This window comes from Drosophila santomea, chromosome 3L (genome assembly GCF_016746245.2).
Source record: "Drosophila santomea strain STO CAGO 1482 chromosome 3L, Prin_Dsan_1.1, whole genome shotgun sequence".
In the NCBI taxonomy this organism is placed as follows: domain Eukaryota; kingdom Metazoa; phylum Arthropoda; class Insecta; order Diptera; family Drosophilidae; genus Drosophila; species Drosophila santomea.
In genome coordinates this window covers 20,273,544-20,287,467 of record NC_053018.2, presented here as the reverse complement: position 1 = coordinate 20,287,467, position 13,924 = coordinate 20,273,544, and the positions used below count along the sequence as shown (strand labels likewise).

The window sequence follows — 13,924 nt, the reverse complement described above, 5'->3', positions numbered from 1 at the left end:
GGGTTTTGTATGGAAAACATTTCTTTGAACAGCAGTTCAAAACTCACAAGGAAGGCTTTGAAATATCTGTATATATCAATACTTAAAAATACAAATCAGAATCGGAACAAACAATTATAAGATGCGGTATTTTAAAACGATAAGCTATAGCAATTCGAATTAATAACGGCTAGAAAAGGTGATTACGATGTTGACTGTTGAGTAAATTCGACATATAAAATAAGATACCCTTTTTATTTATTTTCAAAATATATCGCATAAGCACTGTGAATGAAGTAATTTAATCAAAACAAAGTGTTTCTGTAGAATCTCAAATCAATAGCGGCTAAACATATTGTTATGCAAAACAATCTGAGAAAATACTACATTTAAAATAACAAAATAAACGCCAGTAGAGAAATTCAAAGAGTTAACGGCTATAGAAATTGTTTTTCAACACTTCCGCGATACATACCAGAAAGTGCTCGGTACGGGCACACTAATTTAGCTGACGCTTGCCCAATTCATTTTGGCATTTAAAAAATCGAACGGTTTCGGCGCGTTCTCCGCTTTGTGCTTGCTCTTCATGCACTCGATGGGCAAAACCGGGATTTGATTGCTGTTTCTCTTGTCAACTGTGTGGATCTCCGTTTCTGAGGCATTTTCAGCCGATCGTCCGTGGATTTACAGACGCAAAACGAGGAGGATTGTCGCAAAACTCCAGGCGAACATCAGTGCAAAAGAGGGAGTCCGAAGTGAAGAAGAAAGGAGAGCAAGATGGCCGCGAAGCCTGAGGATAAGAGCACGGATATTCCGGATCGCCTCTTCGACTCCAACCAGAGGAAAACCTACAAGCGCATGCGGTTCTTTGGCAAGGTGAGTGCGGATGCGGATCTGCTGATATCCGAGTTCAGATGCCCACGGGGATGAGGCGTAGAGATCACACCTTTACCTCAACACAGACACGCACCCACATACACACATCCATTTCCACATCCCGGTTTTTGGTTCCGTTTTCCTTGCTGATCATTCTCTTGTTGTTTTTGTAGCTATCTGTGAAGAGCAGGAGAGGAAAAGAGAGCCCGTGTGTAGGAATGTTTGCTTGTGTGTGTGTGTGCGGCTCGCAGCCTGTTCAATTTTTTCTTTTTTTTTGGCGCGGTTTTTTTTTTAGTTTATATGGACAAACTACCATAGTGACTCGTGCCATTTAGTTATTCCTGCAATTCCTTCGTTGTTCTGTTGGCAACTAAAAATTGTCTTTAAAGGGCTCCACGGGGTGGGGCAAAGGTACTAAACATGTGACTCATGTTGCCAACTGATTCTATGGGTAAAACATAATTCAATTTAGCTTATACAAAACAGGAATGTAAAATATACATCAAATTATGATCAATTTATTACACGTTATTTACTATTTTCATAAAAATTGTTCAGAAAAAAATTTTAAATTAAAGCACAGACCTTGTTTTAATTTTAACATATTTAAGTAAATATACAATTAAATTACATGTATGTACGCAGGGCGGGTTTGCAAAATGTTACGAGATCATCGATGTAGAAACCGACGACGTCTTCGCCGGCAAGATTGTGTCCAAGAAGCTGATGATCAAGCACAATCAGAAGGAGAAAACCGCCCAGGAGATAACTATTCACCGCAGCCTTAACCATCCGAACATTGTCAAGTTTCACAGCTACTTTGAGGATGCGCAAAATATCTACATTGTGTTAGAGCTGTGCAAGAAAAGAGTAAGTTTAATTGAACATCTGTGAAATACGCCAATATGACTTACCTCTCCGACTTACAGTCTATGATGGAACTGCACAAACGTAGGAAAAGCATTACGGAGTTTGAGTGCCGCTACTACATTTACCAGATCATCCAGGGCGTTAAGTACTTGCACGACAACCGCATTATCCATCGAGATCTGAAGCTGGGCAATCTCTTTCTTAACGATTTGTTGCACGTGAAGATCGGGGATTTCGGATTGGCCACGCGCATCGAGTACGAGGGCGAGCGAAAGAAAACATTGTGCGGCACGCCGAACTATATAGCCCCGGAGATCCTCACCAAGAAGGGCCACTCCTTTGAGGTGGACATCTGGTCAATTGGATGCGTCATGTACACTCTGCTGGTGGGCCAGCCGCCGTTTGAAACCAAGACTCTGAAGGACACCTACTCGAAAATCAAGAAGTGCGAGTACCGCGTGCCCAGCTACTTAAGAAAACCTGCGGCGGATATGGTCATCGCCATGTTGCAGCCTAATCCGGAGAGCCGTCCGGCAATTGGTCAGTTGCTGAACTTTGAGTTCCTCAAGGGCTCCAAGGTGCCCATGTTCTTGCCCAGCTCTTGTTTGACAATGGCGCCGCGTATCGGCAGCAACGACACCATCGAGGATTCCATGCACCGCAAGCCGCTGATGGAAATGAACGGCATCAGGCCCGACGACACCCGTCTTGAGTCGACTTTCCTCAAGGCCAATCTGCACGACGCCATTACCGCCTCAGCACAGGTGTGTCGCCATAGCGAGGACTATCGCAGCGATATCGAGAGCCTGTATCAGCAGCTCACCAATCTTATCAACGGAAAGGTAAGTAATTATTGCTTTATATAATTTACATCATATAAGGCTTCTTAACCTTATCACTCCTTTAGCCGCGAATTCTGCAAGGCAATTTGGGCGACGAGAACACCGATCCTGCAGCACAGCCGCTCTTCTGGATATCGAAGTGGGTTGACTACAGCGACAAGTACGGATTTGGTTACCAGCTCTGCGATGAGGGCATCGGCGTGATGTTCAACGACACCACAAAGCTGATCCTGTTGCCCAATCAGATCAACGTGCACTTCATCGATAAGGATGGCAAGGAGACGTACATGACCACCACGGATTACTGCAAGTCGCTTGACAAGAAAATGAAGCTGCTGTCGTACTTCAAGCGCTACATGATCGAGCACCTGGTAAAGGCAGGTGCCAACAATGTGAACATTGAGAGCGATCAGATCTCGCGTATGCCCCACTTACACTCCTGGTTCCGTACAACATGTGCCGTAGTTATGCATTTAACTAATGGTTCTGTGCAGGTTTGTGTTATTGTCCAGAACGTATATGAGGTGTTAATGAATTATCCTTTTTCTTAGCTAAACTTCTCGGATCACATGAAACTCATTCTCTGCCCCCGCATGAGTGCTATAACCTATATGGATCAGGAAAAGAATTTCCGCACCTACCGATTTTCAACCATTGTGGAGAACGGCGTCTCCAAAGACTTGTACCAGAAGATCCGATATGCCCAGGAAAAACTTAGGAAAATGCTGGAGAAGATGTTCATTTAAGTGTAGCAAGCCCAACTATCATTATAAGGCAGAAGTTATTATAACCTAATTCACGAATGCCCTGGCCAACTTCATATATAGCCCCAAAAGTATCCTCTCCCATGCACATTTAATATTGTAGTTCCTGATCAAATTGATTTGTTCGATGTTTTTAGAATTTATTTGTTTTTGCCGTTTCCCCTTCCCCCTTCTTATCGAAAATACTGTTATATTCATCGTCAGTGTCGGGCCACCCCTCAAAAGTATACAAATAAATCTGTTTAATGGTTTTCGTACACGATCCGATCACTTAATAAATTTTAAAGAGATCAAATTTAATGTTTAAACTAAGCAATCGTGTTTCGAAATACCCATATTCACCGATACGACTGATAACCCATTTTAATGCTGGATACATTATAAACCTAATAGTGTAATATTGTGCGTTTGTAATGCGCTGTAGCGCCTTTTAAAATAATACATAAGTTACAATACGACTCCAAAGTGTTTAAATGCTTTACGGAACATGTATTCTCAAATTTGGCCCGAAATACCTGTAGCTATAGGATCCAATTTGTAATTGCTTTGAACAAAAAGCGTATATATATAATTTAATAAAATATCTGAAGAAAAGCTGTACCCGTTTCTGTAACATTAGGGCATCTTAAAAAAACTAGTATTATTAAAATGTCACCTTCCAGATAAATGGAAAATTATGACGCATACAAAAAAAATGTAAATCGGTTTTGATGCAGTTGATAAGGATTTCGAACAAAAAAAAAACGTTACTTCCTTGCACTTTACAACACTGGAAAGTGCTATTGGCATATGCTGCTAAGAGATGGTAACACTGGCCCAGTTCTGCGGTCACACCAAGTCAGCATATTGATTTTATTTCTTCGAAAAAAGATTCCAATACGTCACACTCGCTGAAAAGCCGAATAAGTCTTCAATTTAGATGCAATTAGTGCCGCGGCGGACATAATTCCTCGACATGGGAGACAACGAACAGAAGGCGCTCCAGCTGATGGCCGAGGCGGAGAAGAAGTTGACCCAGCAGAAGGGCTTTCTGGGATCACTGTTCGGGTTCGTATCAAAGAAATTTCTCAATTGCTGGGGGAGTGGGGAAAAGAGCAGTGTCTGGCCTAGCCTAACTAGCTACTTCCACTTCCCCAGATGCTCCAGTTACAACGCTAATAGTTCGCGATTCCGTAGTACCATTCCATTTATGTGTATATACACCTAGTCACCATAACACCTATACGCAGTTGTGGACTCTACGCCTCCACTCAGAAACCAAATAACACAAAAGTGCGACTTACACATAATAAGTTTCAGATATGAACTACAAAAAGTGTGGGATATATAAGTAAGCCATCCATAATGCAAAACATTAACACAAAACAACATTTGTACAGGTTTTGATGAATCATAGTGTAAAACAGTTTAGCAATCGTAGAAAAGGCAACAAAGAAATTATATATGTAGATAGGACCCCAGGTTAGTTAACAGAAATAAATTCTTTATTATTTCTTTTGAAACTCCAGTTCGTACTTGCTATCTATGTTAGTTTGATTAAGGTATTAAAAGCTGGAGAACTTACATGTTTTTTGAACTTTAAATTGTTTAAAAGTATTTTACAATTCTTTTTGTTTTTGCACACCATCTAGAAAGAAATCCAAGTTTATACTATACGATGTTTAGCTGGAATACTTACTAAAGTCCAAATAAAAAAAATCATATATTAAGAAAATCATATAAAAATCATCGTTAGTTAATAGTTAGTGTTCTAGAGCTTTGGATGCACAGATCAGGCTTTACTAATCGATAACCGCATTTCCAGAGGGTCCAATAAGGTGGAGGACGCCATCGAGTGCTACCAGCGGGCTGGCAACATGTTCAAGATGTCCAAGAACTGGACAAAGGCAGGCGAGTGCTTCTGCGAGGCAGCAACTCTCCATGCGCGGGCTGGAAGTCGGCACGATGCCGGAACCTGCTACGTGGACGCCTCCAACTGCTATAAGAAGGTGGACGTGGAGAGCGCAGTCAACTGCCTGATGAAGTCCATCGACATCTACACGGATATGGGACGGTTCACGATGGCTGCCAAACATCACCAAAGCATCGCCGAGATGTACGAGAGTGATCCCAATACTCTGGTGGGTTCGCGTGTGCACCTCAAGGCTTATTACATATTAATAGGCGATTCCTTTCAGGCCAAGTCTATTCAGCACTACGAGCAGGCGGCTGATTACTTCAAGGGCGAAGAGTCGGTCAGTTCGGCCAACAAGTGCATGCTGAAGGTGGCCCAGTATGCCGCCCAACTGGAGGATTACGAGAAAGCAATATCTATATACGAGCAGGTAGCGGCCTCCTCGCTGGAAAGCTCTTTGCTCAAGTACAGTGCCAAGGAGTACTTCTTCAGGGCCGCTCTATGCCACCTGAGTGTGGACCTCCTGAACGCCCAGCACGCCATAGAAAAGTATGCGCAGCAGTACCCAGCATTCCAGGACTCGAGGGAGTTCAAGCTCATCAAGGTGCGTTTCAATTTGGTTTAGTTACCTTTTTCGCGTGGGTCGTCTTTGGTTTTTGTAGCTCTTGCTCATTATTAAAAATATTTTAATATTGAATTCCAGGTGTTGTGCGAGCATCTAGAGGAACAGAATATCGAGGGATTTACAGAGGCCGTCAAGGATTACGATAGCATCTCCCGGCTGGATCAGTGGTACACAACTATCTTACTACGGATCAAGAAGGCTGCGGACGAGGATCCCGATCTGCGATAAACAAAATCAATTAAACTTTCTGATAAAATCGCGTACACATTTATTAAATGCTTTATTCGGTTCGGATATTAATCTACCTATATATAACTAAAAGAAAATTATTAAACGTGTTGCATTGCTTAACCTGAAAGCACCCAAAAGAAGGCCTGCTTAAACGCGTGAATTAAACTTATTGAATAGTCCATATACCCGTATTCCTGAGTTTAATTTAACGCTTGTGCAACGAATGAAGAAATCAGCAGAAGCCGAAGCTCACATTGCGCTACTCTATTCTATAAAAACTTTATTATTTCTAATGTGGAGTAATTAGAGGTGTTATGTTTGTCTGTTTTTGCATTAATCTTGTTATTTGTGTAAGTAGCCAATCAGAAAGTAAGCTGGTGTTTCATTTTGATGCGTAAATTACCCTATAGAAATCCGTATCCACTACTATAAATAAATTTAAAACTTTCATTCTATGTGTGTTCTGTGTTAGATAATTTTGAGATTAACTAAAGAGTCCCTGGTAGCGAATATGAATTTTAAACCAATTATAATTCCATTTAGTGCACAGAAATAAAATGAAATATACAGGTTAGACTGTACTCATATACACAACCTACGAATAAATTATATGTCCAAGTAAACATTAACGATTACCCTGATAAATATCCAAAAGAGTACACGGAATTCTAATATATAATTGAGGGTCACATTTATAGAAAATTCCATCTCGCAAAATTTTAACGATGTTTAGTAGATCAACTAACTATAAACATGTACGATGCGAATTATAATCCAAAAAATGAAATTACGACGAAGTTGCGAAGATTACGCGGTCGCTGAGGCCGAATAAAAAACATGAATAAATAAATCAATTTATTGAATGAATATATCCAGGTAACACACAACACCACTGAATCCCCCACACATTTAATTAATACTAATGCAAAGATCCTGGCAATGCCTCTATGCATGCATTGCCACAGATATTTCCAATTAAAATACTTTAATAAAGTTAATGCTTGGATTAATCCTGTCATCCTGTCTTCGTATCCAGATATTTTTTTTCTTAATATACGCACCACCAGTCCAGCAAAATATATATCGCCTGCCTATTTTATTAATAGTTTGCACCTGTGCCCTTGGGAGAAAACTATTTTTTGTTGAGCTATACAACAGTTGGGAAACATAAGATTTGTTCGGATAGGGATATTAGAGGGGATATTAGGGATATGAGATGGCAAGCTCAAACTTCCACTCAAGTAATTGTATTGGTCTTTTTAACATTATAAATTGATATAAATTACTATTGAGTTGCAGGTAACATACAAATAACTTTTGTTTAATATCATCTTAACCATCCATGGGCTTACCATATTGCGTATACATTTGAATAGATGTAGCATGTACATAGTTGCCCTTAAAACATCTTGGCTTCAAGCACAGCTCGATGGAATCTACGGAACAGTTTCACATCGAAAAGTGCGACTGGAGTTACCCCGGCATTTTCAACCAGTTTCTGTATTAGTCCGCACAACGAATAACCACATAGTAGTGATTCCACCTGATTTCGCGAATCTCATTGTCAAGAGCGGCAGACAAAGGTCTGCCCATATCAATACAGCAGTTCTCTCGCATCTGAATCCGAATCCGAATCTAAACTGATTTGGAGTCGGGCTCTCTGAGTGCTGGAGGTGGGATGGGATGTCAGTATGGGACCATGTCAGTACGGGGCTCTGGATTGTAGATGGAGCACACTCTCAGTCATTCAGTCACTCAGTCACTCAGCTGATGCTCGTGTGTTAAGTTCATATTGTTTTGGGAACTTGTGAGTCTCATTGTTGTGCCTTCGGGATCGATTTGCCATCGAGTTCTTGGCAAAAAAAAGCATCAGTAGCTGGGTCCAGAAATTGAAATAAATAAATAGAACTATATAAACGCCAAACCCATACGCGAACACCCATCTATACGTATTGTCTCCTGGCGGCTGTGTATTTGTATATCTGTGGAACTCCCAGTGCATTCCGGTTTTCGAATAACACCGACCAACAACAGTGTCTATATAAACGTCGCTTTGTCAACATCGAAAAACCCCAAAATACATCAATAAAAGGTTTAAAAACCTCTCAATAATTGATGCACACCCACATGGTTACGCAAAAGTGTGATTCATTTGTGTGCACAATTAATAATAAAATATTAAAACCCCTGCCTGAACTGAAGGTCTGATAAGCGAGGCTTGAACCAATTCCCGATCCCAGCCTCAAAATGGTTAAAATGCCAGGTAAGCTTCGCAGCCAATTAATTATGGAATATTTCCCAGTGACTGTTGTTTTAAAGGCAATCAATAAACTGATTTAATATTTACAAGTACTCGAGCGTACACAGCCAATACATACATATGTACACATATACATTTTTTATTACGTACAAACATATGCATGAGGTCGTCAATGGATCATCGCTATCAATTGGAAAATGCTTACTTTTACGCATCTGGGAATTTGTACATAGTACTCACGCGAATGCCTTTTGAATTTCGTTAGATTTGATTAGACCGAAAATATCTATATCAGATTTTCAGGGAGCTTTTCAAAATTAAATTGTTGGTTAAAATCATTCGGAGTTCCTGGTCAACATGGCTACTATGTAGATTAGACTTAGATTTTAGAAAAGTAATCCGAAGGTCGACGGTTGGATTTCAAAATATTATTTAAATGATTATTATTCAAATGATTATTTAAAGCGAATTGTAACCTGTCTTTATAGTACTTGAAATCAAGAAAGAACGCTATAGTGCGAACGAGACATTTCAACACTGACAGAAGTTGGCGGTTTGTGGGCGGTGCAGTGGGCGTGGCAGATCGAGAGAAATTTAAAAGATTAATAAAAAAATGAAAAAATATCAAAACATTTTTCAAAAGTGTGGGCGTCGCAAAAAGTTTTTCTGCAAATCAATAGAAATGTATATTTCTATGGAGTCTGCATGCAATCTCAACTTTCTAGCTCTTATAGCTCCTGACATCTCGAAGTTCATGCGGACGGACAGACGGACGGACAGGCGGACATGGCCAGATCGACTTGGTTTGATCCTGATCAAGAATATATATACTTTATATGGTTCCTTCTGTCTGTTATATAATTTTCAACGAATCTAATATACCCTCTTACTCCACGAGTAGGGGGTACAATTATATGACAATAAAATCATTCAAACGTTCTAATATACATATACATCCAGATTGCGTGGTGGTATGCATTCCACTCCTTTTGGGAACTATCTTCCTGTGCTCGGCGGATCCTCAAAACAACCAAGTGCCCCTCCAGCTTTCAGTGGGCAATCCCCTTACCGCTTTCACAGCTCCCACTGCTTTTCAAGGGGGAGTCAGCCATATCCAGTCCATGAGAAGCAACTTTGATACGGATGTCCTGGTCAGCATTTCGCAGGGGGTCCAGGACTTCGCCCTCGATCTCCTACAGCGCATTTCCGTCGAGGTGGAGAAGGCCAACAGGGATTTCATGATATCGCCCTTCTCCGTCTGGTCACTCCTGGTACTTTTATACGAGGGATCCGAGGGAGAGACCTACAACCAGTTGAAAAAAGGCCTGCGGATCAATGTCGAGGATGAAAAGCTGCGAGGAGCCTACAAGGTGTGGAGCTCATTTCTGAAGTGAGTTTATCGAATTTAAATGAATTACGTATTTATGGAACGCATATTTACGACCCTCTTCCTTCTTAAGCATCACCACTTCCACCATCGAAGTGGCCACCCTGCAGGCCATTTACACCAGCAAGGGGTATCACATCAAGGACAACTACCGCGTTGCCATTCAGAACTACAATGTGCAGCCAAAGGAAGTGGACTTCTATAGCCCGGATTCCGTGGTCCAAATTAACGAGGACACAAATCGCACGACCCGCGGTCTTATTCCCTATACCATTCTGCCACAGGATATATATGGAGCGAAGATGTTTCTGCTGTCCTCTCTGTACTTCAAGGGCCAATGGAAGGTGGGAGATGAACTTATCTACTTTATAAATCTTTTCGAATATCCTTTTCGCTTGCAGTTTCCCTTTAACAAAACGCTGACAAGGGAGGAACCCTTCTACAGCGAGAACGGCGAGGTAATTGGAAAGATTCCCATGATGGTGCAGGAAGCTAACTTCGCCTACGTCACCAACGTAGAGGGTTTGGACGGCTATGTGCTGGAGCTGCCCTACGGCACCCAGGACCGTCTGGCGATGATCGTGGTGCTGCCCAAGCGCGGATTCAAGCTAAACGACGTGGCTAACAATCTGAAGACCCTGGGACTACGGCCCATCCTCCAGCGACTGGCGGCATTCCGGAACAGGGCCTCCGAGGACAACGAAGTGGAGGTCATGATGCCCAAGTTTGTCACTTCCACAGATTTCACTCTTAAGGAAGTCCTTATCGAGGTGGGAGAACTTCTAAATCCAATCTGGACCTTAATATTTCAAATACATTTCGATTTCAGATGGGCATTCGCGATCTGTTTGACGAGAACAACGCCAACCTAAGCCGGATGTCGTCCGGCTTGTTTGCCAAGCTGGTCGTCCACTCGACCAAGATCATCGTGGACGAGCAGGGAACCACGGCGGGAGCTGTCACGGAGGCAGCGCTGTCCAACAAGGCCACACCGCCCAAGTTCCAGCTGAACCGGCCCTTCCAGTACATGATCGTGGAAAAGGCAACCGGACTGCTACTCTTCGCCGGACAAGTGCGGAATCCCAAGGCGGCCTAAGGATCCGACTTAGACTTCATTCACATACCACAATAAACACGTTACGTTAAGACTAAAAGGGTGTTTTCATTACGGATCCTTGGATGAATCAGGCGTAGCGACGGCCTAGTTGGCCTGCCGTAGTGCATCCTTCCAAAGCTCCCTCTTGCTGCTTTAATAATCTTTGAAAATATCGAATAAAACATATCACAATAATAGAGAATTAAAGAATATTTACGATCGACAAAAACTTTTTACCATGTCACTACAGGAGTTGGCATTTCGTGGTGCAATGCTATCATTTTTCAGAAATGAGGGCCAGTTTCTACCGGCTTGTGGGCGTAAAAGAGGGCGTGACAACCGCATAGTAGCGTCTGCTTGCTTATAAGCACCATATACTACTATATATATACTTTAGTGTCAACCCGAAATCTCGTCGTTTATCCGGACAGACGGACAGTTGTAAATCTACGAGAGGCTGGTATAAAAAATGCACTGAACGTGCAATAGAAATGGAACATAAAAATTAAGACGACGTGGCCTGGAATATGGCATTGCACAAATTAAGAGAATAAATATTGCGATCGCAGGCAATATAAAGCTCGGATTTCTAGTGCTTTTCGGCAACGTGCTTGGATCGTTGGCCAATCAAGTTGCAACTGACTCAGTTGCTGATCCGAAGAGTCTAATACAAATCTTACGATCGCCGACAATATGAAGCTAGGATTCCTGGTGCTTCTCGGCAACGTGCTCAGTCTGTTGGCCCATGACTGTGGAAATAACTCTGCTACGACGACCACAATGATGACCCCAACTGACCATTTGGCTGATGCGGAGGCTCAAATACAAAACATGACGACCAGAATGCAGCACTTTGGCTTCAACCTAATGCAGGTGGAACTCGGCAAATCAAACCTGAACAACTTTGTGATGGCGCCATTTTCCGTGTGGTCACTTATGCTTGTATTCCACGAGGCAGCAGTTGGAGAGACCTTCGACGAGCTGCAAGATGCTCTGGGGATTTATGTCGAGTATCCTGAACTGCGCGAGTGGTACACGGCTGTACGTGTTTTTCACCGGTGAGTAATAATGCCTAATATTTTCATCTGTGCAGCTGGTGGATTCCAGAACGTGTACGTAGATGTATCTACTATAATCTATTAGAATATGTGACACGATTTAATTCTCATGTTTTGTATGGCTTTTTCTGTGCACTCTAGTTCCGAAACCAATGACTCAAGTATTCATTCGATGCGTTACGTTTACTACGACAAGAAAAATATAGAATTTGTGCGCGGATACTATAGTATAGTCCTTGAGGGCGATCCACAAAATGCATATGATATGTTATACCTTATTGACATTTTAGGACGGCCAGGGGCAGTAAATTTGCAAAGTTCAACAACAATTAATAAAATCAACGAAGATGTCAGATTGGGCACTTCAAACTTTATCAATAGTTCTTATACCACTCGTTCTTTTACGTATTCAAACCCTCTGCTAGCGATTTCTGCTAACTACTTCAATGCCAAGTGGAGGGTGAGACAAAGACTTATCCTCGCCCACATTCCACTTAACACATCTGGCTTATTTCCAGTTCTCATTCGATAAGAGCCAGACGAAAGTGGAACAGTTTTACAACGACGCCGGCTCGCCAGCAGGTAAAGTGCACATGATGGTGCAAACAGGGAAGTTTGCCTACGCCAAAAACGTAAAGGATCTGCAAGCTGATGTCCTGGAGCTACCCTTTTATGAAGGGGACCTAGTAATGATCGTGATCCTGCCAAATCGAGGCAATGGAGTTGGCCTGATGCTAAGCAATTTGAAGGCCCTGGGACTGCAGCCCATCCTTAGGGAGCTGGAGGCTTCCAAGAATGAATCTGAAGTAGAAGTCAAGCTTCCCAGGATTGATACAAACTCCCGATTTGAACTCAGACACTCCCTACCCGCGGTACGTAAAAGTCCAAACTGCCTCTCAACTGCCAACTTTGCGTCTTATTGAACATCATTTAAAGGTTGGAATTAAGGATCTGGAACACAGCTACAGGGCAAATATTAGCCGCATGCTGATCAGCGCGTATGATATTAGAAAAGTGTTCCTCTCGAACTGCGACCATTACGCCCGGATCGTCGTAAATGAAGAGGGTGCAGTGGCGCAAAAATCTTCTGGCAAAAAGAACATCAAGGCTCAGTTCCATATGAACAGGCCCTTCATATACCTTGTCTTAAAAAGATCATACAACCTGCTCATCCACGCCGGAGTCTTCCAGAAAGGTGAAATCAAGTAGTGAAAATAAACATGAAATGCATTGCTTTTATCTTTGACAAAGACCCCTTTGAAATTTGTGGGCGTTGCAGTGGATGTGTCCAAAATGCTGTTCGTATATCGATAAAACTTTGCATGACAGATAATTGACAACCGAGAACTTTAGGCACTAGTAATTTTGTAAGATAAAACCGCATGCACAGGAAGATAATACCATTCGAATATTATAATCAATAATGCAAGCAACAACGATGCTCAAGTTAAAATATTAAAGTCATGTGCCCGAGCTGAAAATTGATTTTGCTGATTTGTGTGGTGCTGTTTGGTCAGAGAGCATGGCTTTCAATATATAGAGTTATAGTTTATAATAGTTTAGAATATAACAGTATAGTTTTGGCAACCAAATGAGCCAGAAAAAGTTTGTGTTGTTATCTAAACCAAACCCTGAAATAATAAGATACATACGTGGGCTGTTATACTTCATTGTCATTTTCATGGCAAATGGCCTGGTCCTGCAAAAAGATCTTGCAAGGAGTTGAGGATTTTTTACTCGATCCACCGCACATCGATCGATCCTCAGATTTCCAACAAGTACTCCGCGTGTTCTCTCCTGGTGCTGCTCTACGAGGAATCATCGGGGGAAACCTACGACCAGCTGCGTCAGACCGTGCGAATCGATGTCGAGGATGAAGCATTTCGTGCGTTCCCTAAGGCGAGAAACCAATACCTTAATCAAGTCAGTAAAAATAATGCACTAATGAGATTAGGTGAATGGCTTTTTAATCGATTGCGTCTTCTGTTTATCATCGGGAGTTGAGGTCGGTTCCCTTCAGGCCGTGTACACCTATAATAAGT

General features: G+C 42.0%; 4 protein-coding genes across 4 annotated transcripts; all 4 read left to right on the top strand.

Annotated features, from left to right (window-relative positions):
* Positions 1-498: 498 nt before the first annotated feature.
* Positions 499-3,588, top strand: LOC120449035 (serine/threonine-protein kinase polo). Its single transcript, XM_039631318.2, has 5 exons — positions 499-855; positions 1,501-1,725; positions 1,785-2,567; positions 2,633-3,061; positions 3,119-3,588. The coding sequence occupies exons 1-5, from the start codon at positions 757-759 to the stop codon at positions 3,311-3,313; spliced, it is 1,731 nt and encodes a 576-aa protein (XP_039487252.1). The 5' UTR covers positions 499-756; the 3' UTR covers positions 3,314-3,588.
* Positions 3,589-4,144: 556 nt separating this feature from the next.
* LOC120449219 (alpha-soluble NSF attachment protein) lies at positions 4,145-7,112 on the top strand. Its single transcript, XM_039631587.2, has 4 exons — positions 4,145-4,378; positions 5,136-5,451; positions 5,509-5,829; positions 5,929-7,112. Exons 1-4 carry the CDS (start codon positions 4,287-4,289, stop codon positions 6,076-6,078), a joined length of 879 nt encoding a protein of 292 aa, XP_039487521.1. The 5' UTR covers positions 4,145-4,286; the 3' UTR covers positions 6,079-7,112.
* Positions 7,113-7,833: 721 nt separating this feature from the next.
* On the top strand, positions 7,834-10,882 carry LOC120449391 (serine protease inhibitor 77Ba). The gene is made up of 5 exons (XM_039631834.2): positions 7,834-8,344; positions 9,302-9,731; positions 9,802-10,072; positions 10,130-10,498; positions 10,558-10,882. The coding sequence occupies exons 1-5, from the start codon at positions 8,329-8,331 to the stop codon at positions 10,822-10,824; spliced, it is 1,353 nt and encodes a 450-aa protein (XP_039487768.1). The 5' UTR covers positions 7,834-8,328; the 3' UTR covers positions 10,825-10,882.
* A 540-nt stretch (positions 10,883-11,422) lies between these two features.
* Positions 11,423-13,363, top strand: LOC120447676 (serine protease inhibitor 77Ba-like). Its single transcript, XM_039629201.2, has 4 exons — positions 11,423-11,882; positions 12,024-12,342; positions 12,401-12,754; positions 12,819-13,363. The coding sequence occupies exons 1-4, from the start codon at positions 11,518-11,520 to the stop codon at positions 13,089-13,091; spliced, it is 1,311 nt and encodes a 436-aa protein (XP_039485135.2). The 5' UTR covers positions 11,423-11,517; the 3' UTR covers positions 13,092-13,363.
* Positions 13,364-13,924: the final 561 nt, after the last annotated feature.